Below are 25,971 nucleotides of genomic sequence, written 5' to 3'. Positions count from 1 at the left end.
ACATCCCGAACCGGCAAGCCCAGGGCCCGCCGGAAGCTGCAGAAGGGGTTTGTAAAGTGATTTGTCAACTGACAAGCGAAAATATATTAGCAATTGAGGATAGTGATTTGCCAGCCATTTTTTAATCCTTGAGATGTTGTTGCATAGATTAAAGTGTCGGCTTTGATCCATTCATTTGGATGGAAACATAAATATCACTAGCGCTTATCCTCCTGGCACCATCGGTGCCCGGCGCGGGGCCGGCGTGCCAAGGGCTGCTGGCCGGCCGTGCCCGCCCCGCAAGCCCCACACCGGTTCTGCAGGGACCATTTGCCACCCGCTCTCCTTTGGCAGCCCCTTTCAGGCCGCTCCTCGTCCGGTGCGTTTGACTGCTGCTTGCAGGGGTGCGTTCGCGTGGGAGTAGGCGGCTGCCGCTGCAGAGTGTGAGAAGGAGCAGAATTTGGGCGGTAATCCGCTCTATCCTGCCTGCACGCTCGGCTGACCGCGTCAGCCTCCTGAACGGCCGGGCGGCACAAGCGGGCTTCACGCCTCTCAGCCCGGCTGTCGGAGCAAATCCTGCTCGCGTTGAGCTGCCAAGCGGGGCTGCGAGCACGCACGGTGGAGGCCTCCCTCTGCTCCCGGGGACCCGCTGCTCACCGGCTTTGGTCCCTCCGCCCTGCAGCCGTGGCACAGGCAGAGCAGGCAGCTGCCCCGCAGCACGAGCACGGGCTGAGCATCGCTGACGCAGCCCCGGGAAAAGCTCCGGGAAGGGGCTGGCTGCGACGGGGAAGCGGGCTCTGCCGCAGGGCCACCCAGCCAGGAGCTGCTCCTGGTCCCCACCGCTGCACCCCACTAAGCGTTGCCTTTAAAACGCGTCCGTGTCCTCCGGGATCTGCCCTCCCTCCACTGCCCGCACCCCAGCAGCCCAAGGACGGCGGGGCCGTCAGCCCCAGGTGATTTTTCCGCTCGCAGGTCCTTCTCCACATCTCCGCCCTTTTGCTGGGAAAACATCTCGCTCTGGCTCCAGCCATCGTGCTAGAAAGCCTCCTGCAAGGAGCCCCAGCCAGAGCCGGGCCCTCCCTTCGTTTGCCGCAAGCCCCCGGGAGCAGGCAGGGGCGAGCAGCGGGATGAAGGTCCTGGGCAGCACCAAGGCGAGAGCGGAGGCAGAGAAGGTCCGTGGCCAACAGCTTCCAGCAGCAGGCAATCAGCGCTCAGACAATACCCCCGGAAATGTCAGGCTAGCAGGGCGAGATTACGTTGACATTTTATTTAGGGGAAATTGGGATGGACCTGCCAATGTTTTAATTCTGGTCTAAAAGTGCAGGCTTGGCTGGAGAGGGCTGGGGGGCTTTTGTTTGCACGGCTCAGGTGGAGGCTCCATCGGCAAATGGATGCACCTGGGATGTGGGATGCACATCCCAGGTGCAGGACGTGCCACCAGGACAGGACCAGGACAGGACCAGGACCAGGACCATTCCCACACACGACACCACCAGCAGCCACGCGGGACATGGCCCTGTGCGGTGCTGCGGTGACACGAGCCAAGCACCTGCTCCTGAAACAATAAGCAGAGATCAATGTTCTGGGTGATTTTATGATGCAGAAATAGGCAGCATAATTCAATTTTCAGCAAGGGAAACAAATGAACGGCTGCTTGCTCCCCTCTCATTTTTCCCCTCCTTCCCACCCTCATTTGATACCGCTCCATGTGGCAACATCAAACCGACTTTGAATATTTTAGCTCCTATAAAATATTTATATTAGAACGCAAAGAAGGAAATTGGTCGCTTCCAAGCCATGTAAACATATGCCTTCTAACAGCTGGATCCCTGGCAGCGCTCGCCAGGCAAGGAAGCGGCTGCACGGCTGTCGCACTCCCAGGTCTTTAAAACACTCGGCGGCCGAGCGTCGCCGGGGAAGGGCAGGACCAGCGGCTCGGGCACTGCGCGACACAGAGATGCTCCAGCCCCGGGCCGCCCCGGTGCCCGCGCCGGGCAGCGTGGCAGGGCAGCCCTGCCCGAACGGCCGCCGCCGGAGCGGTGCTTGCCCCGGCCCTGGCAGCCGCCTTTGCCCTGCCCGCCCCCGCTCCGCAGAAGGGCAGGCAAAGGGGCCGTGCCGAAGCCCCCAGAAGAGCGAGGGGAGGGCGAGGGCCTGCCCTCTGCCCAGACAAGGCAGCGCTGCCTCCAGCTGACTGGAGATTAATTGAGGACTGCCATTAAAATGTCACCAAGAAAATTATTAAGTTAAGGTAAACCACTTCCACGCGTCAAAAGCAAAGGCAATCAGTCCCAGGCATGTCCCCCTAGGAAATTATGTGGAGTAATTAATCAAAAAGCTAATGAGAAATGTGTTTTCTTTCCCAGCCTAACACCACATCATATTCTTATTAGCCAAGGTTATTACAATAGTAATCATGCATGCTCCGAGTTCAAATTGGGTTTTTTTGCTCCACTGCCACCAATTTAGAAAGCCATTAATGGAAAAGATAAACCCCGATACACAAACCAGCCCTTTGTGTTTATGCACCTGGCGTGCGACGATCGCCGCACGAGACCTGCACCCCACCAACATATGTTCGCCGTCACCCGATTATGGGCCGCCCCTGCCCGCTGCTCGGCCGGCACCGCCGCGGCGGGCACCGCCGGCCCCGGCAGACTCGCAGGAACGCTCCTCCGGCGGCACAAACCAGGGAGCTGCTGGGGCGAGGCTGCCGGCTGCCCCGGTCGCCCCCGCTCTGCTCTTCCAGCCCTTTCCCGGGATGGAAATAAGTGCTTGAACTTCAGCAGATTTTCTCGCTGCGCACAGAGACGGGGAACGGCGCGGTTTGCGTGCGCCGGGTCCTGGCGGCGGCTCGGCAGAGCCGCTGGGCGCTCGCCACTTCAGCAAATCTGCCCTGTTTATCTGGATGCCTGGAAGTGGGAAGGGAGCTGTTCCGTAAATCTGGCTGTAAGTGGGTAATTTGCTCGGTAGGATGGGTTCCCCCCCACCTCAGAGAGCAGCCATCTGCCAATCTTTCCAGCCCTAAAGTGCACAGTCAGCAGCCCGGCAAAGGGAAAACATCTCTGCTTGATATTCAGCATTAAATAATTCAGCCCCCTACAGAGAGACCAGGGAGAAGAATGAGTCTGACAAAAAATATAAAGATTTTCTATGCCATGTTAAAAATGCATTGACCTGATTAGCTCGCTGGAGGGATGCTGAGCCACAGCGGAGCAGAGCGGGGAAACTCGGTCTCGCGGTGACAGCAGAGCAGAGAGGACCTCAGTGGGGAAACAACGCACTTCAGCGCGCAGGAGCACCTTCTCTTCTTTTTTTGTGTTTTCTTGCAAAATCTGTTTTTCTTGCTCTGGGATGACGCGGTGCATTGGAGGCCTTGCTGCAAAAGGGCGTTCCCTTGTCCAGGAGACATCTCGCACCTTGCCTTGGCAGCTCCGCTCCCTCGGGGCTTCGCGTGCAAGAGCCGCCGGGCCAGAGCCCCCCTCCTGACCCCCCGGGGGACCACGCTGCCGACGGCGGCAGACGCTCTGCCCCGAGCAGCCCAGCTCCGAGCCTCCCCGCGCAGCTTGCCCCTCTGCCTGCCCGCGACGCCGCTTAGGAAGCCGGCGTGATCTCTCCAGGATGTTTGGCAGCTCCGGCTTTGATGTGCGGATTAATGAGAACTGACACCGCTGGAGCAAAGCCTTCAGAAGCCCAAAGGCAGGGCCTGGGGCAAGACTGGAGGGGATGACACTCTGCACGCTCCCTTTGATGGCTCCACGCTCAGCTGCACCTCCCGGCAGCGGGGCGAGACGGCGGCGTGGGGCCGGGAGCCGCGGCTTTGCGGGGCGGTGGCAGAGAAAGACAGGTTGCCCGGCGTCGGCTGGCTTCAGCGGGCGCCGTGGCCTCGCTGAGAGCCCCGTGTCGCGCTGGGCACCGTCACTGGGGCCAGCTTTGCGAAGGCACCCCGGCACACCAGCCCACGCAAACACCAACATCCTAGCAAGAGGCAGGACTTGGGGTGCTGCAGGAGCCACCCCATGCTGCTTCCACGCTGGCGGCTGGCTCCCTCCTCCTCGCTGCCCAACCGCAGCACTGGTGAAGGTCGCGGACGCCCACCTGCAGCGCTGGAGCAGCACCGGCTGAGAAAGGCATGCAGCGTCCCCATGTCCTCTGCCCGGGACGGGGCTCTCCTCCTCTAGGCTTGAGACCTCGTGGCACAGCACTTGAGCGGGGCTGGATTTGGCCAACGACCCAGCACAGCGCGCTCGCTCGCTCTGCACGGCGCTGGCCCAGCTCTGCTCGCAGGGGAGCCGGGGCTGCGGCGCCCTTGAGCGCACCTGGAGAGAAAACAACAACAACATCGCCACCAAAATGCCCCGAAGAGGAGCTGACGCAATATAATAAACTCCCTCCTGATCTGCTACCTGAATAACCTCCAGGCATAACGCTCCCTGGCATCTCAACGGGCACGCAAGGAGCACAGCCAGGGGCAAGAGCTCCGCTCTATTTAAGCTGAGCAGGACGAGGAAGGTTGCAGCATGAGCGGCAGCCAAGAGCCTCTACTCCCCCCCTGCAGTGGGGGTCCCTTTGGCCAGCATCCGCTCCCCGAGTCCCTCTGCAGCCCCCGGTCGATGTCCTCATCTGAAAGGGGTCCCTCGGGGCCGTGGCAGGGACCGCAGCGGGGCGGGAGCCCCTGCGCCCACCACCCAAAGCACTGGCACCGCAGAAGTGGCGGGAGGGCAAAGCCCTGGCTGCCCGCAGCACTCGGCAGCCAGGACCCCTCTCTGCATTAGTCCCGTTAAGAAGAAATCTATTAGCTGGTAATTACGTGCAGGCTAGAACACTACAATTTTATTATGGCTATAAAGCGCTCCACAATTATAATCTCTAAGTTCTGCTGTAGGGTGTTTACTGTTAAAGCAACACCGGATTTACAGCGCTGCACCAGCCTGGCCCCCGGGGCCGGAGGTGCCGAGCAGGCAGAGGGTCCTGCCCACGCGCTGCTCTCGGCCACCGCTGCCGGTAGCCCCCGGAGCAGCCGAAGCCGCCAGGGACGTGGCCGCGGGCTTCGCACCGCCCTGGGATTACAGCCCGGGAGCCGAGGCGGGGGTCCTGAAGCGGGCGGATGCACGCGCAAGCGTGCGCCAGCGGGGAGGGGGTAAAGCAGCCCCTGGCAGGAGCAGGGCCAGCTCTCGCTCCCCGAGGGCGACACTCGAAGGTCAGCCTTGCTCCTCGCAGCCCTGCAATCCCCGGCCCGACGCCTCGGCCCCACCGCCGAGGGGACCAGGCTCCGGGCGGCCGTGGAGGACAAGTCCTCGCCGCTGTCCTCACCTCCTCCGCTTGAACGGGAGCCCAGGCTGGAGGGCTGGGGCGGCGGGCTGGCTGGGCTGAGGAAGTTATAATTTCTGAAGTTCCTCCAAAATGAATATGGATGCACATCTGCCTCCACTTAGGTGTAACAAATTGTTGGAGATTGTGTTAAATTATCCCGAAACCGTGTCCACCGCTGACATCCCAACTACCCTGGGCACGGACCGGTTGTGGCCCGGAGCTGCCAGGGGATCTTTCATCGCCTGGAAGAAAGAAACGCTGCAGACTTTTAATGTTTCACCAGTATTACGCAGTTAAAGTCCTCCCTCTCCTGGAGAGGACAAGCGGCCATTCTCCAGGAGCCAGGGGCCGCCGGGCCGCCCCCGAGACCCCTCTCTGCGCACGGGGACACGGCGCTGTCCCCCGGGGTGGCAGCAGGGCTGGGAGGACCGCGGGGAAACTGAGGCACAGGAAACTTCCCACGCTCCACGTGCGCAGCGGAGCGGCGCCCGAACCATGAGCCCGATCACTCGGTGCCTTGCTCTAACCGCCAGACAACACATCTAAAACGTGTTTATTTCCATCCAGGCTGCTTTTTAATTTGATTATTTATCTCCCGTTTAGCCTTTGACAGATCAAAGGCTCGGCGGAGGGGAAGCGGAGCTGGGCTGTGCATGAAAATGAGCCTTGATACATAATTAATTAACATAAAACAGTTTCATTAGGAGATGGTGTTACACGGCTGTTTGTCTTAAAAATTTAACCTGCGCAAAGAGCACGAGGGAAAACACATCTCCCCGCCCGGGCGGCTGGGGAACCCCGACCCCGGCACGGCCGTGCCAGCCCTGGTCCCGCTGGTGGCCGTCCCAGCCCGGCGCCGGGTCCCGCATCCTCCCTGGGGAGCACGGCGACGGGCCAGAGTGTGGCCCCCTCGCCCTTAATTGCATGCAATGTCTCCTACCCTTGATTATTAATCTGTTTTTAATTCTATTAAGAGATGGCCAGGAGAAAGAGTATCAATTTTAGATTAACAAGGTTATTAGCACTTAATTATGTGAGGTGTCTTTGTAATTGAAAAGGAAAAAGAGGAAGCGCCATAAATATCCCCAGCCCCTGAGCTCCTGGGGGTTTGCGGGTGGCTCTTTATTCACAAGGCTGTGGAACCATAAATATTAAATATCTTGTGCAAAAAATTACAAGGCAGAGAGAGGATGCCCTCTGGATATTCCGGCGCCGAATGTTCTTGCATTTACAAATATTCATTAACTGGGATCTGCAAAGTTATTTCCACCAAGACTCGGCGAATGAGCAAGAGAGAGAGGTTATTTAAAAAAATAGAGTCTAGAGTAAATATTATTAGTAATTTTTAGCTCTGCGTGTCCCTAATTATTCCATAATTAGGAAAAGTGCACATATGCATATACAATCACTAACCTGTCAGTCGCGGGGATTTTCGCTCCCGGCCCCGCTGCAGGACGGAGCCGCCGGGAAAGCGCTCTTCCCCCAAACCGAAAAAGGGGGCCGCCTGCACCCCGGGGGCCCCGGCTGCGGCACCATCCCCTGCGCTCCCCGCCGAAAGCCCAGGACCATTTACGCAGCCATCGGGCTCTGCCGAGCACCTGCTACTTGGAGCCGCTGCCGGTGGGAGAAAAACTAAAATGACAAATCTCGGGCTCTTTTTAATTAAAAAAATAATAGGAGATCTCAGCAGGAAACTGGTACGCTAACACGTCACTTGCCAGAACCCACTTTGCTGGAGCTATTAAAAAAAAAAAACCAAGCCAACCAAGGGCCAGGTAGTCGGGAGAAGCCACGTTCATCCTCACCGGGACGGATGTGGCAGGCCAGACACAGGGCGGCCGCGGCGCAGGCTGAATCCGGCAGCCTTTCGCCACCCGCCTCCGAGGGCGGCCGCTCCGGCCAGCCCCGCGAGCGCCCACCGCCACGGGCAAGCCCTGCCACCAGTGGGCAGGGGCCGTGGGGGGCAGGTGGCGTCACACACCGGGGATTAAGCTCTTAATCTTAACTAAACACATTACCGATGAGCTCATCAACAAAAATCTCATTATTATGTGTGAGGCCAAGCTTAATTGCTTGTCCTTGACATGAATAATGCACCACGTAAGCCTATTAGCCAGTGTAAGCCTATTATTATTATTATCGTGCTCACTGTCAAAAGTATAAAAGTAAAACAGTCAAAACGGGGGAAAAAATAATGTTGTGCAATTAGCAGCAAAATGCCAGACAAATAAGCTCATTAATTGTTCGAGGGAGCAAGCTCCGCCAGTCCTTCGCAAGCGCCCATCGGGGGGCTGGTCAGGGGTGAAGCCCACCCCTGCCTGCCGGGACGCCGGTGCCGCCGTGGCCGGCTGTGCCGGGCACCAGGAGGGACGGGCAGACAGCGGCAGGAGCACGTGGCGGCCTCGCAGCGTCTCCGGCTCGCGGCCGCCCCAGCGGCGCGGTTCCTCCGGAAAGGGCGAAACCGGCTCCAAAAGCAGCTTCTCTGCAAAGGAACGGAGTTTAAAGCCGGGAGCTGGATGCTAAGTTCAAGCCCGGTGCCGGCAGCCAGAGCGGCCGGGTGGCACCGCGCTCCCGTCGCCTGAAACCAGGCACAGGCCCGCGCTGACCCTCGGCCTTCCCCCAAACGCCGCTCGGCTCCTTCGCGTTGTTTGCTAATTACATCCCAGTAATGAGAAAATCAGGATGCAGGAGCTGGCTGAGCAACGCTGCCTCCTCCCGCGCACGCACTCCTCCCGCGCACGCACTCCTCCCGGACTTATCACTAGTCACAGGATGTTTACAATAATTTTTAATTTGCGCAATTATTAATCATTTTTCTATCTGCCTAATTTGCATAATAATTACTCTGCTCGGTGTTTGCCATGACTGTGAATGACAGTGTTTTAAATTAAATTAAGATTTTAATATTCATTTTTTTTGGTTAAAGCTAATCAAAGTTGCCGCTCGATGCCAAGACCGGGGCTGCTGCCCTTCCAGAAACGCTAATAAAGAGATCCGCTTCCCGGTGTCACTCGCTTTATCTCCATCACCCCTCTCATCCCAGAGGATCCCGCAGCATTTTCCAATTGCTCTGCTGCCAGAACCGTTCAGACGCGGGCACGTCTGGGACAGGAGAGCCGCGGCGACGCGGGATGCAGACCAAGGGCGCCGGGACGAACCAGCCTCCCCGCTTCCCAGCCAGCACACGCGCGCGGGGACGGGATCGGGGAGGGAGGTGCGCGAGGGACAGGCGCTTGCTCAGACCTCGGGCTGCGCTCGACCTCGTCCGTGGCCCGGGGGACAGGGAGCACAGCCCCGAGCCGCCCTGCGCCGGCACCCCTGCCACGCGTGCCCAGGCCTGGCAGAGCAGGGCAGGGGCACCCCTCCGTCCCCGGGCACAGCGCGGCCTCCCGGCACCGGTACGGCAGCACCCTCTGCCAGCTACCGCGGCCGGGCGCGGGGAGACGGCACCCATCCTCACCTCCCTCTCGCTCTCTCCCACGACGCGTGGGCCTTCAGCGAGCTGCAGGCAGCTTCAGCCCTCTCACCGCCGAACTCAAACGTGCTTCCAACGCTGTGCTGCCAGCCACGTCCCATTTTCTGCTCCTCCGCATCCCACGCTGCCTTGGCGGAGCAGTAGCCCCGGAGTCACACTTGAAGCAAACATCCCGCAAGCCAGGTCCCGGCCTCTTTCCCAAGAGAAGCAAGCGGCCCTGCTCTGTATTTACAAACGGGGCGTGTTGGCCGCTCCTTTATAGCCACTCTGCGAGCTACCAGGGAAAGCATTCGCGCTTCTTTACCGTCCCATCTTAACGTTCCTTTAGAGCCACTTCTTACTGTCCTCTCTTCCTCCAAACGGAGCCGCCGCCGGTGCCAGAGCGCCTGCTCCGGGGCAGGACCGGGCTCTCTGGCTCGCAGGCAGCTGGCACTTAAACTGCTCACCAGGAGCAGGGGCCCTGCGGGCACCCAAGTGCCTGCGCTCCCTCAGACGGCTCGGTTTGCAGGCCAAGCTGGACAGCCTGCACCCCCGCCGCACGTACCTACCCCAGCGAGACCCTGGTTTCTCCAGCAGCCGCAGCCAGAGCTCCGTGGGGAGCTGCAGCAGCACCACAAGCGTGGTGGCACCGGCAGGCTCTCGGCAAGGCACCAACACATCGGCAGGTCCTTCTCAGGCTAACGCTGCTGCCGGCGTCTTGGCAGACAGGCTTGACCCATCGGCAGAGGGAAAGAGGCAGCTCTCCTGTCCCCCCCGAAGCTTAACTGCCATTCTACATCCCACGTCTTATTAGTCCAACTGCATCCAGATCAGCCATCCTAATGTTTGCTGATTTGCACCAAGGCAACAACATAGAAGGATGCGTATTAAAACGTTATAATTGCATCACCTAAGCTCTCCCATACTCTCTCTGTTCTTTGGCACAGATATGTTTTACCAAGAAAATATCTGGTAATAAACTAACAACAGACGTATTGCATAAATTCAGTATTGTAATGAACACTGATATGAGGTCCTTCTGGTAGTACTAAACATATGTACCTCTATCTAAAATCTTAGAACTCCAGCCGTCAAAATAAGCTGCAAGGGCAGAAGCTTACGCTGTTTTCAGGTACTAAAACACTTTTGTGCTTAGTACCAGCACTAAAATGGCTTTGCCTTCCTAAGTAGCAGCTTATATCCCCAACTATCACTCAAGCTAGCCAGCTGCCATCTTCTGTTGCTCTGTAAGAGAAGTGCACTCTCACTCAAGCAGGGTGGACAGGAAGGTACAAGCATCTAACTAGGGCAACAACTCTCCACGGTAAGGTGAATTCAATAATTCCACTTTTTTTTTTTTTTTTTTAACATCTCCAGAAGCACTCGGATAAGTGAGAGCAAAAATGAGTATGTGCCAAACGTAACTCCGCTCTTCAAGGCTGCAGCTGCCTCAAGTTACAGGGAAAAAAAAAAAAAAAAATAGGACCTTGGTGATGGAAGGGGAGAGTACAACTGGAAAATACGCACGGCTGAAGAGCAGGCTTTCAATATGCTGCAGTGAGCAGCTCCGAACTCTCACTGCTGCCTCACACTATTGCCTCACACTCCCAAACCATTTTCCTGCCCGATGGGCTGCAACAGGGCCCACGCGAGCAAAGCCTTCCCGACACTGCCTTTGTGCCCACCAAAGAAATGAGACCTGCTCAGGGTGGTTTCCTTCAGTTTGGCCATTAAAGTAAAAAACCACAGCTCGCTCCCACAAGATCTACAAACGGTGCCTGGCTCTCCGTTCCTCTCCCGGCCTCGCTCACTGCCTGCGAGCAGCAATCCACGGTTTCTGCACTTGCAAGCAGCGACAGAAGAGTATCTGTCCCCAAAGCACGCGGTGAAGCTTAACCGACTACCCCATAAATACGGGCGGGACTGTCAGCACAGCTAGGGTCCAGTAAGTTCCCACCTGTAGCCCGGATAGTTACCAACAGACTTCGCAAAGGACGTTAGCAAAGCACAATTTGTTTGGCAGAGGTAACCGCAGACAGCGATGGCCGCAGCAGACGGTATATCCAATCCTTTTACCGGCAGGCTGACAATTATTTACCCTCCTTGTCCCTGCCTTGGAAAAAAAACCACCACCACGCAAAATCAAGTAAAAAAAGAAAGCTGTTATTTACAAGTGTACACACAGATTCCAGGACTGCTAGAAACGTAACACAGTGAATAAAAAAACAGGGAAGGAAGTCCCAAGACTCTCCCACTCCAGAGAAGACTTTGGCGTTACACTTCTCGCCCACAGCCCTCCTAGTGCTCGAGAATCACTGCAAAGAGCAATTCTGACGACTGGCCCCTGACCGCTACTGGAGACAAGGCATCTCCATGGAAACTGCTGGCTGCATTTAATACATGCTCCCTGGGACGTCAACGAGAACAACTGTATTTATTTCCACAAGTGCTTTCTCGCGAGCAGGGATTAAGGGAAGCTCTCTGCCTGGCCTCCAGCTCCAAGCCCCACGAACCTGCTCACAAGCGAGGGGTTCCGCTTCGCGCTGAAGCGAGCCCCCAGGCAGCAGCGCTGGGGAAGTGCCAAGCTATCAGCACCGCTGTCCGGGGAGAAGTCGGGGGGGACCAATCCGCCGCCGTTAGCTACTCCGAAATAACCGGCAGGGGAAGCAATTTAAGCACCCTCCGTATGTTTATTTCCACAAGAAACTGACCCCCAAAGAGTTGCGGGGGCTCCTGACGATTTTGCTGTCCAATGCAGCGCTGCGGGTTGGTCTCTCAACCTCTTGTAGGAGCGAGCCAGAGCGATACGCGGCAAGCAGCTTCCTGCTCAGACAGGGCTAGGAGAAGCTGAGCTTTACTAACTTCACTGCACATCCGTGGCTCCGTGAACTAGAGGGCACAATAACTACGCAAACTGAACAGGAGCCCTTTGGGTGCACTGGGAAGGACACAGGGAGGATCTGACATCAGCCCACAGGCAAATCGGCTCACAGTACTAAGTAGTTGTAGGGTATAGTCGCTCTCTGGAAGAACCCGAACACGAGAGAAATGGGAACCGAGTTCTGGAACAGACCGGCCTACCGGATGAGGTTAACTCTCCAGCGGCCAAGTGTCCAGCGTGCTTTTACCATGAAGAAAAACCTGAGATTTAGGACACCTGAAGACTTGTGAACCGCCCTCAGAGGACAAAGCATTTGGCATAAAACAATTAAGCATATAGTTCCTATGGTTTGTTAGAGGACAAATAAACAGACCAGAAGGCAACGTCTGCAGCACCTTCTGGGGGAGCGCCAGACAGCTGAGGTACTCCTGCAGGCAGCGGCCAGCGCACCGCTCCTCCACGCTCAGCCGCTGCGCTGCTCCAAGTAGCACCGCTGCAGTTCTCTGCGCTCGTCCTCTCTGGCTGACAGGAAAACCCTCTTTCAGCAGCCCCCCTCTAAATCCAGCCTTGCCTCTCAGAAGACGGTCCACTGGGATGCTGAACGTCCAGGACAGGGCTCGGTCCAGGCAGAGCGAGCCATTCCTCACCGCACCGGCAGTAGGTGAACCTCCGTAGCATCAATTCAGGAGCGCTGCTTTGCCTGGGTCTTCATCTTGCCTACATGTCCTCAACGCTCCACTTGTACGCGAGCTCCTGAACTGCCTTCTTGTTGGCTATCCTGGCAAAGCGCTGCTGCTCGAATCCGTTGGACCTACAAAGCAATTCCGAGAAGACCACGGGCTGCTGTGCAGAAGCTTTTCTGAAGCAACAAAACTTTTTAGAGACAGTACGAGTTTTCCACTACTTTGACCCTGGCTCAGTTTCCACCTCGCTCTGCGGTTAACAGCAGCTAGCATCTCCGAAGCGAGTTCCGTCACCTGCCCCCTGAGGGCGAGGGGGTCTCTCCCTGCCTGCTGCCAGGTGCTCGCGTTGCAGAAGCCAGTCACACCCCTGGTGACGGCGCCAGCCTTGCTCCCTTCCGTCCCCGACAAGCACGTATTCATCGCCCACGCGTAACTTAACACATTCAACCTTACTGTCGCTAACAATCTCATTCATCTGACAACGGGAATCTTTACGCTGTGAACCCTTTGAAGCAAAAGCTCATTTATTTTTACTGTTATTCTACCACGTCACTGTGTCAGGAACACGTACCTGTCCACACCATCCCAGCGATGCCCAGGCCATATATTAAACCTGTTGAGTGGAGGTGCTGGTCCATTGTACCTAGGTTTTTCTAGAAACAGAAAGAGCAATACAGCCTTTTACTGCTACAGCGCAATCGGGCGGTCGCATGGCCATCACCCTCAGAGGTATACACAGGCATAGTGCACAGGCTGCTTAACGGCCCACTACAGCTGGCAGAGGAAACTTCCAAGATACGCTGAATCAAACTGGAGTCTGTTGATTTTTAAGTCACCAGATCCTGCTTTCTAAGCTAACAAATAATAGTAACCGTTCCTGGTAACAAGCCAATAATCGCAAATACTGCTCCCACGGTGACTCCAGAGAAGCAGTCCGTTAGGACTGGGCTGCTCTGGCAGTCTTAGGCTATTTATTTAACAGCAGCTGCATTTCTACGCTGCTGGGGCCTTAAACCATAGAGTGGTGTAACTCAACATCCAAACCTTTCTTTTCTTTGTTCTCTTTGGCCTTCCTTCTTTTGATGAAGTCAGCCATGGGGTCTCCTTCTCTCTCTTGTTCTCTCAGCATTCGATCCAGGTCCTGGTCATCAATATAACGGGCCAACGGCTTCTGCATCTCTTTTATTGCATCTTCCACGTTCTGCTGCTGTTGCCTCCCCTGCACCAGCCTGAAAGCAAACACAAAGTTTCACTCCAAAACCAAGCAAACATTTACTGTGACTCGCTCAACGCGCAGGATGGATCACAGCCCTGAACTGCCACTGTGCGCGCAGCGTTCCCAATGCGCATCCAGCAACGGAGGGAATAATTGAGGGGGTCTCTAAGACACGTGGAACACGGGCTCTCCTGGTCCCAGGCTCAAACTCAGAACGAAGTGACGCGCCACCAACACCACCACTGGGAGCGGCATCAAAACGGGGCCAAAAAGCAGGGAGTGGAAAGCCCTAAGCTGTAACGCGAGGCCAAAGACCGTGCTACGGAGCTCTGGAGAACCTTACCCTTTACCCCATTTGGCGTATTGCTCGTCCCTCTCGGACTTTGCTTCAGCTTTCTGCCTCTGCTCCAGCCGCTCCTGCGCGAGGTCCCTCTTGCGGCCAGACTTGTCTCGGAAGACGGTCTCAGAGTGGCGGGATTCCTCTGGATGGGGCAGATGCCTCGAGTCACGCGTTTTGGAACATTTCACCGTCTCCAGACAATTCAGTGACTAACCGGGACTCATTTCAACGTTTTTCCCTTTACTTGTTCTAGCCTCCGGCAGAGCTTATCATCCCAAACCAGGCAGGATAACAGCTCTGGCTTTTAGCAGCTGTCCCACACAGCCACGCTCGCACCCTGAGCTCTTTGAGTATCAGTCTGCTTCTTCAGACTTGCAGATGGGGCAGACAGAGAAAAAGCCTCTCACCCTCCCTGTGATTTCACTGGCACCGCTTGGAAACCACTATTTATAAATCTTTCTTTCAGAGGCTCAGTGACCCTACCCAAGGAGTCCATCAGCATGTCTAGATGCTGCTCCACAGGGATGCTCTCCGTCAGCACCCTAACACCAGGGCCTGATACAGCCCCAAGAAACAGCTGAAAGCAGAGAAAGCGAAAGCGAGCTGCTGCTCGCGCAGCGTTTTTACACCCCTACCTTCCAACTGCTTGTTATTTCTCTCATGCCTCCTGAGCTCCTGCTGTTCCCTCCGCAGCACGTCAGCTGACACCAAGCCAGCTTTGACCCCAGATAACATCACGTTTGCCTGCAAATCAAACAAAAATCACATTTACTGCTAGCTGAGAGCTGTCCAGCGATGCAGAGGCATGACGAGGGGAGGGCCCGAAATCAAGGGAGACGTGTCAGCAGACAGCCATGTTACAAAGCCACTTGGCCACGAACAACTTCACCAGACCTCCAGAAACAGAGTGCGCTGAGGCGGAGCTCCTCTCTCACGCCGCTGCTTATTGTGAGCGGAGGGTCTGGCATGGCTGCATCATGAGGTATATGAAATTTCTACTCCTCAATTTCTACGTCATTGGACTTTTAGAGTCTTCTGTCACCAGGAAGTAATCTACAGCTGAAGTGGAAAGACGAAACGTTTACCTTCTTGGGAGATCCCTTAGCGTCACGGTGGCGATGCGGTGAGAGGTCAGGGGGACTCCTTGAACTGCGCTGATCCTTTCCGGCTGGCAGAGTCCGTCGTGGAGGAGATAAATCAGAGTCCGAAGATTTGCTCCGATTCCGTTTGAGATGACCATGCTTAGGAGAATCGCTGCGTACACGGCCTGGCCCGCGGTCTGCATCAGAGGCATTCCGGGTACCCCTCCGTGGAGATGGAGAGTCAGAGTCGTGCCTCGGGCACCTCTGAGGCGAGGGCACCTGCCTAAGCTTTTTTGTGGCTGGAGAAGCACCTGCAGTGAAGACATATACTAACTAAAAATCACAGAATTAGACAGAATTAGTCCCACGAAAGGACTAAGCGTGGTGGCGCATGAGGTTAGCTCCTAGAAAAATCAAGACCTGAAAAGACGACAAGCTGTAGGAAAAAGACGAGTATGTGACAAGAGTCTGTGCCTGGAGACAGGGTTTAAACTCTGTTTTCCTTTCGGACATGTTCAAGCCTTAGCCAGCTAACTCTTAGGTTAATTCTAGTCCAGCTGATGAAAAAAATAGGATTACAAGAAGTAGCTGTACCATCAGAGATGACAACCTATCCGCTGCCGTTCCATGATTGCAGAGTACTAATTCCACACCGCTCGCCTCTCGGGAGCGTGCAAACACGATCACAGAGCGGGCAGCCGGCAAAGCACAGGACAGACAGAACAAACTCTTACGCACGCTCACCTTTTGTTCTGCTCTGCTTTTTGAGACTAGGTGACCCAGTCCTCCTTCTCCGAGGCGGTGACGAATCTGGGTCGGAATCGTACCTCTTCTTCCGTGGAGGGGACAGATCTGGAGTAGCCTGACGCTTCTGACGTGACGAGGACTTGTCAGAGACGACGTGCCTGAGCTGAGATCGCTCGCCTTGGGCTCCCCCTGATTGTGACCCGTCTGCGGTTTTGCAGCCCTTTTTCCCCGTTGCTGAACTGACTCTCTTTGGAGAGACGTCAGGGGAGTCGTGACGCTGTCGCCTGGGAGGCGACAGGTCCGGGGAGTCGTGACGCTGTCGCCTGGGAGGCGACAGGTCCGGGGAGTCGTGACGCTGTCGCCTGGGAGGCGACAGGTCCGGGGAGTCGTGACGCTTCCTTCTTGGCGGGGACAGGCCTGGGGAGTCGTGACGCTGTCGCCTGGGAGGCGACAGGCCTGGGGAGTCGTGACGCTGTCGCCTGGGAGGCGACAGGCCTGGGGAGTCGTGACGCTGTCGCCTGGGAGGCGACAGGCCTGGGGAGTCGTGACGCTGTCGCCTGGGAGGCGACAGGCCTGGGGAGTCGTGACGCTTCCGTCTTGGTGGCGAGAGGTCCAGGGAGCCGTTGTGCTTCCTTCTTGGTGGCAAGAGGTCCGGGGAGTCGTGGCGCTGCCGCCTGGGAGGGGACAGGTCAGGGGAGTCGTGACGCTGTCGCCTGGGAGGGGACAGGTCCGGGGAGTCGTGACGCTGTCGCCTGGGAGGGGACAGGTCAGGGGAGTCGTGGCGCTGCCGCCTGGGAGGGGACAGGTCAGGGGAGTCGTGGCGCTGCCGCCTGGGAGGGGACAGGTCCGGGGAGTCGTGGCGCTGCCGCCTGGGAGGCAAGAGGTTGGGGGAATTGTTCCTCTCTCGCCTGGGAGGGGACAGATCCGGGGAGTCGTGACGCTGTCGCCTGGGAGGGGAGGAGAAGGTGAAAATGGGAGTTAAATTCTTGTTTGTTTTGCCGTCTCCAGACTGGAAACAAAACCCAAGTGGGACCTGTAAAGCTAGCAGTAGGGGCCAAGGATGAAAACAGCTTTCTGAACGCAAATTCATACTTAATTCTGCACCTCCCTGTAGTGACCTGCATCACTGAGCCACAGGCTTCCCAAAGTAGATCCCAGAAACCCTCCGAGGCAACCTGGATCACAGGAAAGCTGTAACTTTAAAGCCTCCAGGGACCCTTGCGACGCTCAGACTACAAAACCCATTTTGTGCCCTTGTATAATCATCTTCTCAGAAGGAAACGCCCCACCACGCTCTCTCAGAGAGCCTGGACGCTGTGCGACCGTGGAACATCCCCCAGATGCTTTCAGAAAAGAGGCATGCTGTAACACCACCATCCTCACCGCATCCCAGGTCTATAGCGAGTCACCACCCAGATTTCTCCGACGCTGTCAGAGGATTGTGGGGCAGCTGTTCGCGTAGCGTGCAGAAACCTAGACGGCATGCGGCCTGCCAGTTCCGCCCCCCCCGGCAGAGGTTATTCAACAGCAGAAAAGGAATCCCTGCGTATGCCACTTCTCCCATTTCACAGCAAAGCACTTAGAAACTGCAGAACAAGACAGACGATACCAGAAAACAAGAGTTAACCAACAGAAGACCTTCTAGTTGGAGCCCCGTACCTCATGGTAGATTTGGAAGGTACTGAAATATCCGAACTTTGTGAGTCTTCATTCTGGTCTAAGGAAAAACAATCAGAAAGTCACCACCGTTAGGGTTCTCCACAGTTCACGATCTCTTCAGCATTTCAGGGATTTTTTTTTTTTTTCTTTAGCTAGTATTATTTTTAACTTGCAATGTCATGGTTTAGAGCAGTTAAACATTCAGGGAGAGAGGGTGGAAAGGTCTGGTCTCACCTCCTAAAAGTTTCCATTTAGTATTTGTTCGGAATTCCTCCATGAGCTTCACTTCATCTGGACGCTCATCAATAAATTCTGCCACCTGAAGATAAAACACCAGAGTAAACAACACGGCTTTAAAGAAAAAGAAAGAAAGGATTCCTACCCTCTAACGCCAATAATTAAGCATAACTGCACTGACGGGCAACTGACGTGTGACCGTCATTTAGCTGCCTTCCTACAGACAGATCTCAAAATAACTGTCGTCGTTGTTCAGTTGGTCAAAACAACAACTGAAGCCTTCGCCTTCAACTTTTATCTCTTCGCTGCCAAGGTTTCCAGCCCATGCCACAAGGCATGCTGCAGCGGTCAGCATGATGACGAATGACCAAAGGAGGACTGAGAAAGAATGCAAGGAACCGACAGGGTTGCTGTGGAGCGAGTAAAAGTTAATACAGCGGCCCTGAAGAGACAACTTTGTAAATCTAAGATAAGGGAAGCATCTGGAGAAGCACCTCATGCAGTACTTCGGAAGGATTCATAATGGGACTCGAATCACAGCTTGTTTGCCTACTCCAAAACCTGCCGAGTCGCCTGTGCCACGGGGAGTACTCGGGTCTAACTTCACCTCAACGTGGGAACGCGCGTGGGGAAACAAGCCGAATAATACTGTGACGTGGTACGAGGAGGGAGGGAAATACACCCTACGGCGGGCACGGGCTAACGGCACAATTAACCGCTGCAACATAACCAAACCCCAAACTCCACGGGCAACTGAAATTACACACAGGCCTCCTGAGGACCAATGCGCTAACACTCCATGGGGCTGTCAGATTCCCCTGGTCTGGGAGAGCCCACAAACGGGAGAACAGGAATACGCTCAAACAGTCAAATGGTGCGTCACGTGGGATGGAAACGAAGGGAGTCGCGAGGACCCTTTACAGGTAAAGTTAGCGTACCCTAGTCTCAACAATTCTCGAACCACCCCGAAATATCAAAGAGAGAACTGGAATTGCACTAAGGAATATAATTGCAGCAGCTCAGATGCAGAAATACAAAGAATATCCCAAGTTGCCCAAGCTTCAAGATTAGGATGCTTACGTCGAAATTAAACTACTCCTTTGAATGACGCTCAGTCACACTTGTCAAATAATAATACCTGGTCAGACACAGATTGGGCTCAAATAGGGATTTTAGCTTTAGGACACGCAGCGTGGATTAGTAGTGAAGGTACGTGGACAACTCGTCTCCCAGCTGCAGGTCAGAACCAATACGGGACATTAGGATCGCTCACCTTAGGTCCCCTTCGGAGAAAGCCACCTTTAGGGTCCAGCCTGTGGGGACGGACAAGGCAGGAAGCAAACCCAGATTCCTGGCAACGTTCTCGTACCGGAACTGTTGTTACCTGGATACTACAATCAACCTTTACGCCCCAGGTTACAACCCTTAAAAATCGACTTATACTGCATACTCTAGCTTTACAAACGGAAGCATTAGCAAACGCCACCCGAATTGGTATGGAAGGGCTCAGTTTCCAACTGCAGGCCACTTCGAAAATGGCACTACAAAACCGACTAGCACTGGATTTACTTTTACTACACGAGCACGGAGCATGTGGATTTTTACATCTTAAAAACGACAGCTGTTGCAGACACATCCCTAACATCACAGAGAGCTTAGACAGACAATTAGGTCAAACGAAACAAGTGGCCAAAACAAGCCGTGATTTGCGAGACAGGACGGAAAGCGGCTGGTTGAAGAAGATTTTTCACGGACTAGGATTTTCTGTGACCGGATGGTTACAAAGTTTATTACAAAGTTTAATTATGTTTCTCTTGTTGATTGCAATCTTTTGTATGATTCTCGCATGTGCAAAGAATTTGACAATCAGATCCTTAACTCCACAGACAGAATGAAAAGAGAGGAAAACAAAATCCAAGAAATATTTCTAGAAACTATTGAATTGAAAGAGAAAACATTGGAGCTGTTAGCAAAGAAAAGATGAGGCTAATGGGAAACAGCAAATGATATCTCCGTAAGTCTCAAAGGGGGGAACTGATGACGAATGACCGAAGGAGGATTGAGAAAGAATGGAAGGGACTGGCAGGGTCACTGTGGAGCGAGTAAAAGTTAATGCAGCGACCCTGAAGAGACAACTTTGTAAATCCAGGATAAGGGAAACATCTGCTAACGCAGCAGTTGCTGAAGCAAACTACCTGAAAGTAACCTATCCTCGTTTTAATCCAATTATAATGTTCAAATGCACCCCCCGAGGGAAAAGAAGCCGAAGTTTGGCTGCCCCCCCCGGTTAGCGAGCACGCGTAGTTGAATGAAAAGGTAATACAGCTTTAAGAGGAGCATGTAGCACAATGAAGCAATCAGAAGATAGCGTACAGCATTTCCTTGCTTTGTAAAAGTATATAAACGTCATAACTTTGCACGGAGGGTGCAGCAGATTTGCGGAGTTACCACCTAGCACCCGTCTCTGCGCAGGCATGAAATAAATATCTCGGCTCTGTGTTTTTCGGCTTCTTGCACACCGGGTAAAGACCCAGATTTGGGACAACAAGCAGGCTCCGGCGATCGCACAGTCGCCTCCTGCCTTGTCTCGAGCGGCCGTTTGCACGGTGAGAACCACGTACCGGCCCTACCGCGTGCTTTCGGCACTGGCGAAAAGGCAAATAGGTAAAGAAGGGGCTGCTTTTACCTGCGGGGAGCTAATCCAAGCCCCTTGCGCTCCACCCAGGAAAGCTCACCCATCCCTGCCGCAGAACCCACCAAAAGAGGCGGCGGCGAGAGAGGGTTTGGCAAGCGCTTCCCGAAGAGAGACGGGAGGCGACCGCAAGGAGCGCGGGTCTCGTCTGTGAAACCCCGCTTGACGTAATTCCCCGCTCACCACAGGCATGTCCCCTTCGTCCTCCTCCTCCTCCTTCTCCTGGACAGCGGCAATGCTATTCCAGCTGACGTCGTCGTCCACGATCCGCATCCTGGGAGCGGGAAGAGGGGCCCTGCCGTCAGGCCACCGGCAAGGCGGGGAACCGCCCGACCGCTGCCCGCCGGCGGGTAAGGGAATGGGGGGGGGGGGGGTCTGGCCTGGGAGGCCTCCCAGCCCCGCGGGGCGAGGATAAGGGCCTCGGAGGGGGGTCCCGGCGGGCGGGGCCGTGGGGAGCTCCCACGCCGAGGCCCACGGACGGGCACGGCGGAGGGTCGGGCCCGCCGCGAAAGGCCGCGGCTGGCGCAGGCCGCGGCGCCCCCTTTCCCCGCAACTCACCCGCCTCTGCCGGCGCCGCCCGGCGGCTTCTTCTTGCGGCGGCGGCGGGGCTGGGCGGCCTCAGCGGCGGCCGGCCCGCTCAGGTACCGCCGCAGGTACTCGGCCTTGGACAGCCCCTGCGCCGCCATCATGCCGCCGGCCGGAAGGGACGGCGAGCGCGGAGGGACGCGCCGGGGCGGGGCGGGGCCAGGGCGGCCGGCGGGGCGGGGCCAGGGCGGCCGGCGGGGCGGGGCCAGGGCGGCCGGCGGGCGGGGCCAGGGCGGCCGGCGGGCGGGGCCAGGGCGGCCGGCGGGCGGGGCCAGGGCGGCCGGCGGGCGGGGCCAGGGCGGCCGGCGGGGCGGGGCCAGGGCGGCCGGCGGGGCGGGGCCAGGGCGGCCGGCGGGGCGGGGCCAGGGCGGCCGGCGGGGCGGGGCCAGGGCGGCCGGCGGGGCGGGGCCAGGGCGGCCGGCGGGCGGGGCCAGGGCGGCCGGCGGGCGGGGCCAGGGCGGCCGGCGGGCGGGGCCAGGGCGGCCGGCGGGCGGGGCCAGGGCGGCCGGCGGGCGGGGCCAGGGCGGCCGGCGGGCGGGGCCAGGGCGGCCGGCGGGCGGGGCCAGGGCCAGGCGCAGCAGCAGCAGCAGCAGCAGCAGCAGCCGCCACCATGCCTCCATTAAACACCTTTATTTGGGGGTCGCAGCCCCGAGGGCACCCAAACGTGGGTGCCTGCCCCAGCACATCAGCAGTACACCTCCGGCAGAGGCCCCGACCCCGGTCCCCACTGCCTTTGGGCTGGAGCGGCTTCCCCAGGGCAGGGGAAGGGGAGAGGGGCCCCAGCCCCGACCAAGTCCTGGTCCCCAGAGCCGTCGGGAGAAGAGGCTGAAGGGGTCCGGCTGCACCAGGCTACCGGCCCGAGGCTCCCTCTGACTCGTAGCCCTCCGTCTTCATATCGTTCAGGCCCAGGTCTTCGTTCTGCTCAAACGTACGCTCGTAGCGCTCCACTTGCAGCTCTGGGTCCTCCTCCGGGGCGTACACGTTCTGCGGGGTGAGACGGAGGCCTCCTTCACACCCCTCTTCCCAAAGCCTTGGGCACCAGCACTCTTCAGCAGCACCCCAGCAACAGCAAGGGGCTTCGGACAAGATTCACACACCACCCCCCCCCCCCGCCAAGAGCAAGACTTGTCCACCACCCCACGGAGAGCACGACTTGGGTCAGACCAGATCACCGCATTCCCAGCCCCTAATCCCGGGGAGCAGACTCCGCTCCCCTCTTCCTTCCCACAAAGCCACCAGCAGTCTCCTTTCCCTGGACAGAGCCTGCAACAACCCACTCGCTACCAAAGCCCCAAAGGGAACCCTGCCTGCCAACACACATCAGGGAAATAAAGAAGAAAATCCACTCAAACTGCTCAGGAGACTTCAAGGAGTTCCTCTCTCGAGCGCACAGCACCGTACCTGAAGATAGCTGTTGCCTGCAGGGTCATCCATGATGAAGTGAGCCTTTGTCTCTCCCTCTATGATCTGCAGAAAGAGAGAACATCCAGGCATTAAGGTGCTTTCCGATCCTTCAGCACTTCTGGCACCAAGACATTCGCAGCACGCTTTAGACAGTTCTAACATTTTCCTCAGTTAAAAAAACAGTAATAGATTGATAAAACAAGCGAGGACAGGGCAGGGCAAGCGTGGAACAGCTAGAAAAGGTGCAGCAACACTTGCCGGGGAGTCCAGTTAAACATACTTCATAGCTGCAGTGACACGGGAGAAAACCACAGCGCAGAGCATGGAAGATTAAGAGTGCGCTCACCTCCTGCAGTTTCCCAATGAACTCTTGCAGCTTTTCTGTTCTGCTGGGCGTAGAGCTGTCCCCCAGAGTGAAGGGGTTTTTCTCAACCTGGAGGAGCAGACCCACTCACTCAGCCAGCTGCGAGACACCCAGCCCCACAGCCAGGCCAAATATTGATGCAGAGGGGTCCGAGCTCAGCGCAGGACCACTCACCAGGTCTCTGATGTCCTTCAGCAGCCCTTCCAGCGTGGTGAACTTCCCCCCCAGCGCTCCCATCCCCAGCTCGAACTCCAGCTCTGGGATCTCCACGCTGCAGGTCTCCGACTGCAAGGGCGAGGCCGCCGTGAGACCCCGGCGGATGGACGGCTGGGCCCCACGCGCCCGCCGCAGGAGGACAGGGCAGGTATCCGACGGCACCATACCTTTAGGATATCCCTCGTCATGTCGGAAGGGTCTGTAATCCGAAGGGTAATCCTGGTGCCTTGCGGTTCGATTGCTCCTCCGGACTTCACCTGGGAACACCCGGCAGTCAGCTTCACGGACTTCTACGCTCTACACTTCTACACGTAGTTTTCCAGCTCACCTCATTTGTCCTGTGCCCACAGGAGTCGCAGTTTGTGGCCATGATAATCACCTCCTTGAAGTGTGGGATTTCTGGAGCAGACAGTCAAGGAAAACTCAACGAAAGGAAAGTCTCAAAGCAGCAGCCTGCGCCCTCTCCACAGCCTCGGTCCTTCCCGAGGTATTGCGGCAGCTCGCTGGCAAGTTGCGAGCGGCACCAAGACAGCTTTGCACCCTGACAGGCTCTACTGGCAATAATTTATTCACGCCTTACGGCTGCAGCAGGAAGAAACCTGGCTCAGCAGACAGAGCGACTCTCACCCCCCCGTCGGCCTCCTGCAGACCCCTGCAGAGGGCACCGATCTGCGCCCACGCCCCCACGCAAAGGATACGCACTAACTTCATATTTGTGTTAGCTGGAGCGTTGCACTCGGGGCAGTTGGTGTTGAACTGCAGTACCTGGGTCACAGGAATGGAAAGGAGAATCAGAAAGCCCCGGCCAGCCCGGAAAGCCTATTCTGGGTGCCAGTCACCCAGGCGCGGCCGCCACTGCGCTGCAAAGTCACCCACCTCGTTCCTCAGATCCTCCGCAGAATCAGCTGGCTTCTCATCCAGCTCCTCTCCCTGCAAGAGGGGACACCAGAAGCAGCGTTACCTTCTGTGCCTTAATTCCGGGTCTCCCAGAGAGCGAGGGGACTGATCAGCCCTGCTCCCCCAGGCCCACCGGCCCCGTGCGTGCGGCAGGCTGAGGACACAGCAGCAGCAGCTCCCCGTCACCTCCAGTCCCAGCATGGCAGCCTGCTGGGGAGTCCTCCTGTAGCGAGTGACCACAAGAGCATCATCCTTCTGCGGTGCGTGAGGGTTCTCCACAAAGCTGTTCCCTGAAGGATCGTCTATGATCTACGGCAGAACGAAGCCTTAGGAAGCCATCCCGCCCTTCCCCGTGCAGAAGGGGGCTGCACTCTTGGGCGTACTCACAAAGGTGAAGGAGGAATGTACTTCTTTCAGCTGCTTTAGTTTGCCAACGAACTCATCTATTTTACTTGCCGTCTCTTCGTCCGTCGCCTGCAAAAGAGGACACGTTTGAGACTGATGCCAGGGGCAGCCCGGAGCTGAAGACAACGCTGACAACAGCACACACCAGAGAGCCCATAACACTCTTCTCATCAGCAGCGCGCGATGCCAAGAGGCAGAGGATGAACAAAATAAGCATGTGCCAAGCAGGCGTCCCTGAGGAGCTTCCCCTTTCACAGCGCCTTACCCTGCGGACGGGCTGGTCCTGCTCCAGGCCCGCGACAGCTCTGTCAATTATCCCTTCAACGGTGGTAAGAACTTGAGAAGGAAAGAAGACAGAAGCGACAGCACCGTTAAGTACACCACAGCGGTGCTACCCCCCCGCCAGCTCGTACCGATCCCTGGCAGCCTCCGCGCGTTGGCCCTCTCAAGCTTATTTGACCCAACGGACAGGAGGCCAGGTCCTTAACCGGTGCCTACTGCGCACCCACCGGCACGCCGAGGGGCGCAGCCCGCGTACCCACCTCCCTTCTGGGTGAAAGCAGGGATCTCAAAGTCCAGCTCTGGAATTCGAGCCGTGGCACAGTCGGTCTTCACCACCTCCCTGTTCATGTCCTGCACACGACAGTCGAGGAGCGGCGCTAGGATTCCCAACAGGACCAGGAGCTCCCACGCGCCAAGCGACCGCACCGGGGCACGCAGCGCCCGCCAAAGCGGCAGCGTTAGCTCCAGGCCAGCTTTAGCAGCCTCTCCGTTTGCGCGGGAGCGCGCCGGGAACGTGCACGTTTTGGGCATTAAATGCTTACTCTCAAACAAGTAATGCTATTTCTCAAACGGCACAGAAGATAAACACTTTATTGCTCAAGCGAGACCAGGCTTTGAGGGACAAAGGCGCGCACACGGCGTCTGCAAGGCAGCTCCCCGCCGCCCCGGCACACGGGCGGCACCGGCCCCGCTGCTGGGGAGGGAGAGGGGACCCCCGCTCACCTGACGGGAGGTGACAGCCAGGGTGTAGCGCACGCCCTGCTCCTGGATCCTGCCCGCGGACTGGATCTCCGTGTTGGACCAGGAGCAGCTGTCGCAGGTGAAGGAGCTGACGATGACCTCTTTGAAGAAGGGGATCCTGGTGAGCAGGAGCCGCGTCACCCCCTGCGGCAGCGAGGGGCCTCGTGGGAACCCGAGTCCTCGGGGCGCCGTTCCCCCCAGGCCCCACACTCCTGCCAACGCCCCCCCGGGCAGACCCCCCCCCGGGCCCTGCCTCCTCTCACCTCCCAGCGGGCCCCGCCTCCCCCCTCCTGCCTGCCCCTTGCGCACCCCGCCCCCCGCTTCGGGACAGGCTGCGGCCCCCGGCAGGTCCTTCCCCGGCCCTGCCCCTCACCCGCCCCGCGGGCCGCTGCACCCGGAGCCGCCCCCACCCCACCCCGGGAGGCCGCTGTGGCCCCGGCCCGGGCCCGCCCCGGCAGGCCCCGCCCCGGCCCCCTGACGGCCCCTGTGGCCCGGGCGCGGCCCCCAGGCCCCCCTCACGTTGCGGAAGCAGTTCATGCACAGAGACTCGATCTCGGCCGGCCGCTGCTCGCCGTCCTCGGCGCTGAGGGGCCGGAACAGGGCCCCCCCCGCCGCCTCCGCCACCACCGCCCCCAGCGCCGACATGCTGCCGCCGCCGGAACCGCTCCCGCCGCGCCTGCGCGCTGCGCGGTCACGTGAGGCGGGGCGATCACGTGAGGCGGGCGGTCACGTGCGGCGGGGTGGTCACGTGAGGAGGCGGCGGCGAGGCCCGGCCCGGCCCGGCCCGCCATGGCGGC

General features: G+C 57.6%; 3 protein-coding genes across 6 annotated transcripts; all 3 read right to left on the bottom strand.

The window, feature by feature from the left end:
* Positions 1-1,225: 1,225 nt before the first annotated feature.
* Positions 1,226-21,023, bottom strand: BUD13 (BUD13 homolog). 3 transcript variants are annotated; one of them, XR_012045870.1, is made up of 11 exons: positions 18,862-19,472; positions 17,586-17,670; positions 17,352-17,409; positions 15,690-16,639; positions 14,949-15,256; positions 14,499-14,607; positions 13,867-14,005; positions 13,352-13,536; positions 12,879-12,960; positions 12,196-12,435; positions 1,226-1,534 (listed from the first exon to the last, which is right to left on the bottom strand). XR_012045870.1 is itself a non-coding variant. In XM_072884381.1 (11 exons), exons 1-11 carry the CDS (start codon positions 20,967-20,969, stop codon positions 12,342-12,344), a joined length of 2,232 nt encoding a protein of 743 aa, XP_072740482.1. In that variant the 5' UTR covers positions 20,970-21,023; the 3' UTR covers positions 10,886-12,341. The 3 variants fall into 3 exon arrangements, 2 of the variants coding, with proteins under 2 accessions (XP_072740482.1, XP_072740481.1); XM_072884381.1 differs by lacking the exons at positions 1,226-1,534; positions 18,862-19,472 and adding exons at positions 20,464-20,554; positions 20,839-21,023 and having other exon boundaries at positions 10,886-12,435; XM_072884380.1 differs by lacking the exon at positions 1,226-1,534 and having other exon boundaries at positions 10,886-12,435.
* On the bottom strand, positions 1,573-7,157 carry LOC140661831 (uncharacterized). Its single transcript, XM_072884597.1, has 2 exons — positions 5,290-7,157; positions 1,573-4,295 (listed from the first exon to the last, which is right to left on the bottom strand). The coding sequence occupies exons 1-2, from the start codon at positions 5,395-5,397 to the stop codon at positions 3,138-3,140; spliced, it is 1,266 nt and encodes a 421-aa protein (XP_072740698.1). The 5' UTR covers positions 5,398-7,157; the 3' UTR covers positions 1,573-3,137.
* Positions 21,024-21,480: 457 nt separating the features above from the next.
* ZPR1 (ZPR1 zinc finger) lies at positions 21,481-25,869 on the bottom strand. 2 transcript variants are annotated; one of them, XM_072884382.1, is made up of 14 exons: positions 25,694-25,867; positions 25,157-25,318; positions 24,694-24,784; positions 24,417-24,487; positions 24,134-24,220; positions 23,933-24,055; positions 23,726-23,779; positions 23,548-23,614; positions 23,178-23,248; positions 23,017-23,106; positions 22,808-22,918; positions 22,616-22,702; positions 22,267-22,332; positions 21,481-21,849 (listed from the first exon to the last, which is right to left on the bottom strand). In XM_072884382.1, the coding sequence occupies exons 1-14, from the start codon at positions 25,817-25,819 to the stop codon at positions 21,715-21,717; spliced, it is 1,341 nt and encodes a 446-aa protein (XP_072740483.1). In that variant the 5' UTR covers positions 25,820-25,867; the 3' UTR covers positions 21,481-21,714. The 2 variants fall into 2 exon arrangements, with proteins under 2 accessions (XP_072740483.1, XP_072740484.1); XM_072884383.1 differs by lacking the exon at positions 24,694-24,784 and having other exon boundaries at positions 25,157-25,292; positions 25,694-25,869.
* Between the last annotated feature and the right edge of the window lie 102 nt (positions 25,870-25,971).

The sequence above is a fragment of the Ciconia boyciana genome, chromosome 20 (genome assembly GCF_034638445.1).
Source record: "Ciconia boyciana chromosome 20, ASM3463844v1, whole genome shotgun sequence".
NCBI lineage: Eukaryota > Metazoa > Chordata > Aves > Ciconiiformes > Ciconiidae > Ciconia > Ciconia boyciana.
This window is presented reverse-complemented; position numbering and strand designations above follow the sequence as displayed.

Excerpts from the sequence above, each read along its gene's own strand:
- LOC140661831 (XM_072884597.1), bottom strand. The coding sequence starts at position 5,397 with ATGTGCATCCATATTCATTTTGGAGGAACTTCAGAAATTATAACTTCC. Across the intron at positions 4,296-5,289 it reads CTCCCGTTCAAGCGGAGGAG|GTGCGCTCAAGGGCGCCGCA; the intron begins GTGAGGACAGCG and ends TTTTCTCTCCAG.
- BUD13 (XM_072884380.1), bottom strand. The coding sequence starts at position 19,233 with ATGTTAGGGATGTGTCTGCAACAGCTGTCGTTTTTAAGATGTAAAAAT. Across the intron at positions 17,671-18,861 it reads TTCTCCGAAGGGGACCTAAG|GTGGCAGAATTTATTGATGA; the intron begins GTGAGCGATCCT and ends TTTTATCTTCAG. Across the intron at positions 14,608-14,948 it reads CTAAGGGATCTCCCAAGAAG|GCAAACGTGATGTTATCTGG; the intron begins GTAAACGTTTCG and ends TTTGATTTGCAG.
- ZPR1 (XM_072884382.1), bottom strand. The coding sequence starts at position 25,819 with ATGTCGGCGCTGGGGGCGGTGGTGGCGGAGGCGGCGGGGGGGGCCCTG. Across the intron at positions 24,221-24,416 it reads AGGACCAGCCCGTCCGCAGG|GCGACGGACGAAGAGACGGC; the intron begins GTAAGGCGCTGT and ends CCTCTTTTGCAG. Across the intron at positions 23,249-23,547 it reads CACAAATATGAAGTTAGTGC|AAATCCCACACTTCAAGGAG; the intron begins GTATCCTTTGCG and ends TGTCTGCTCCAG.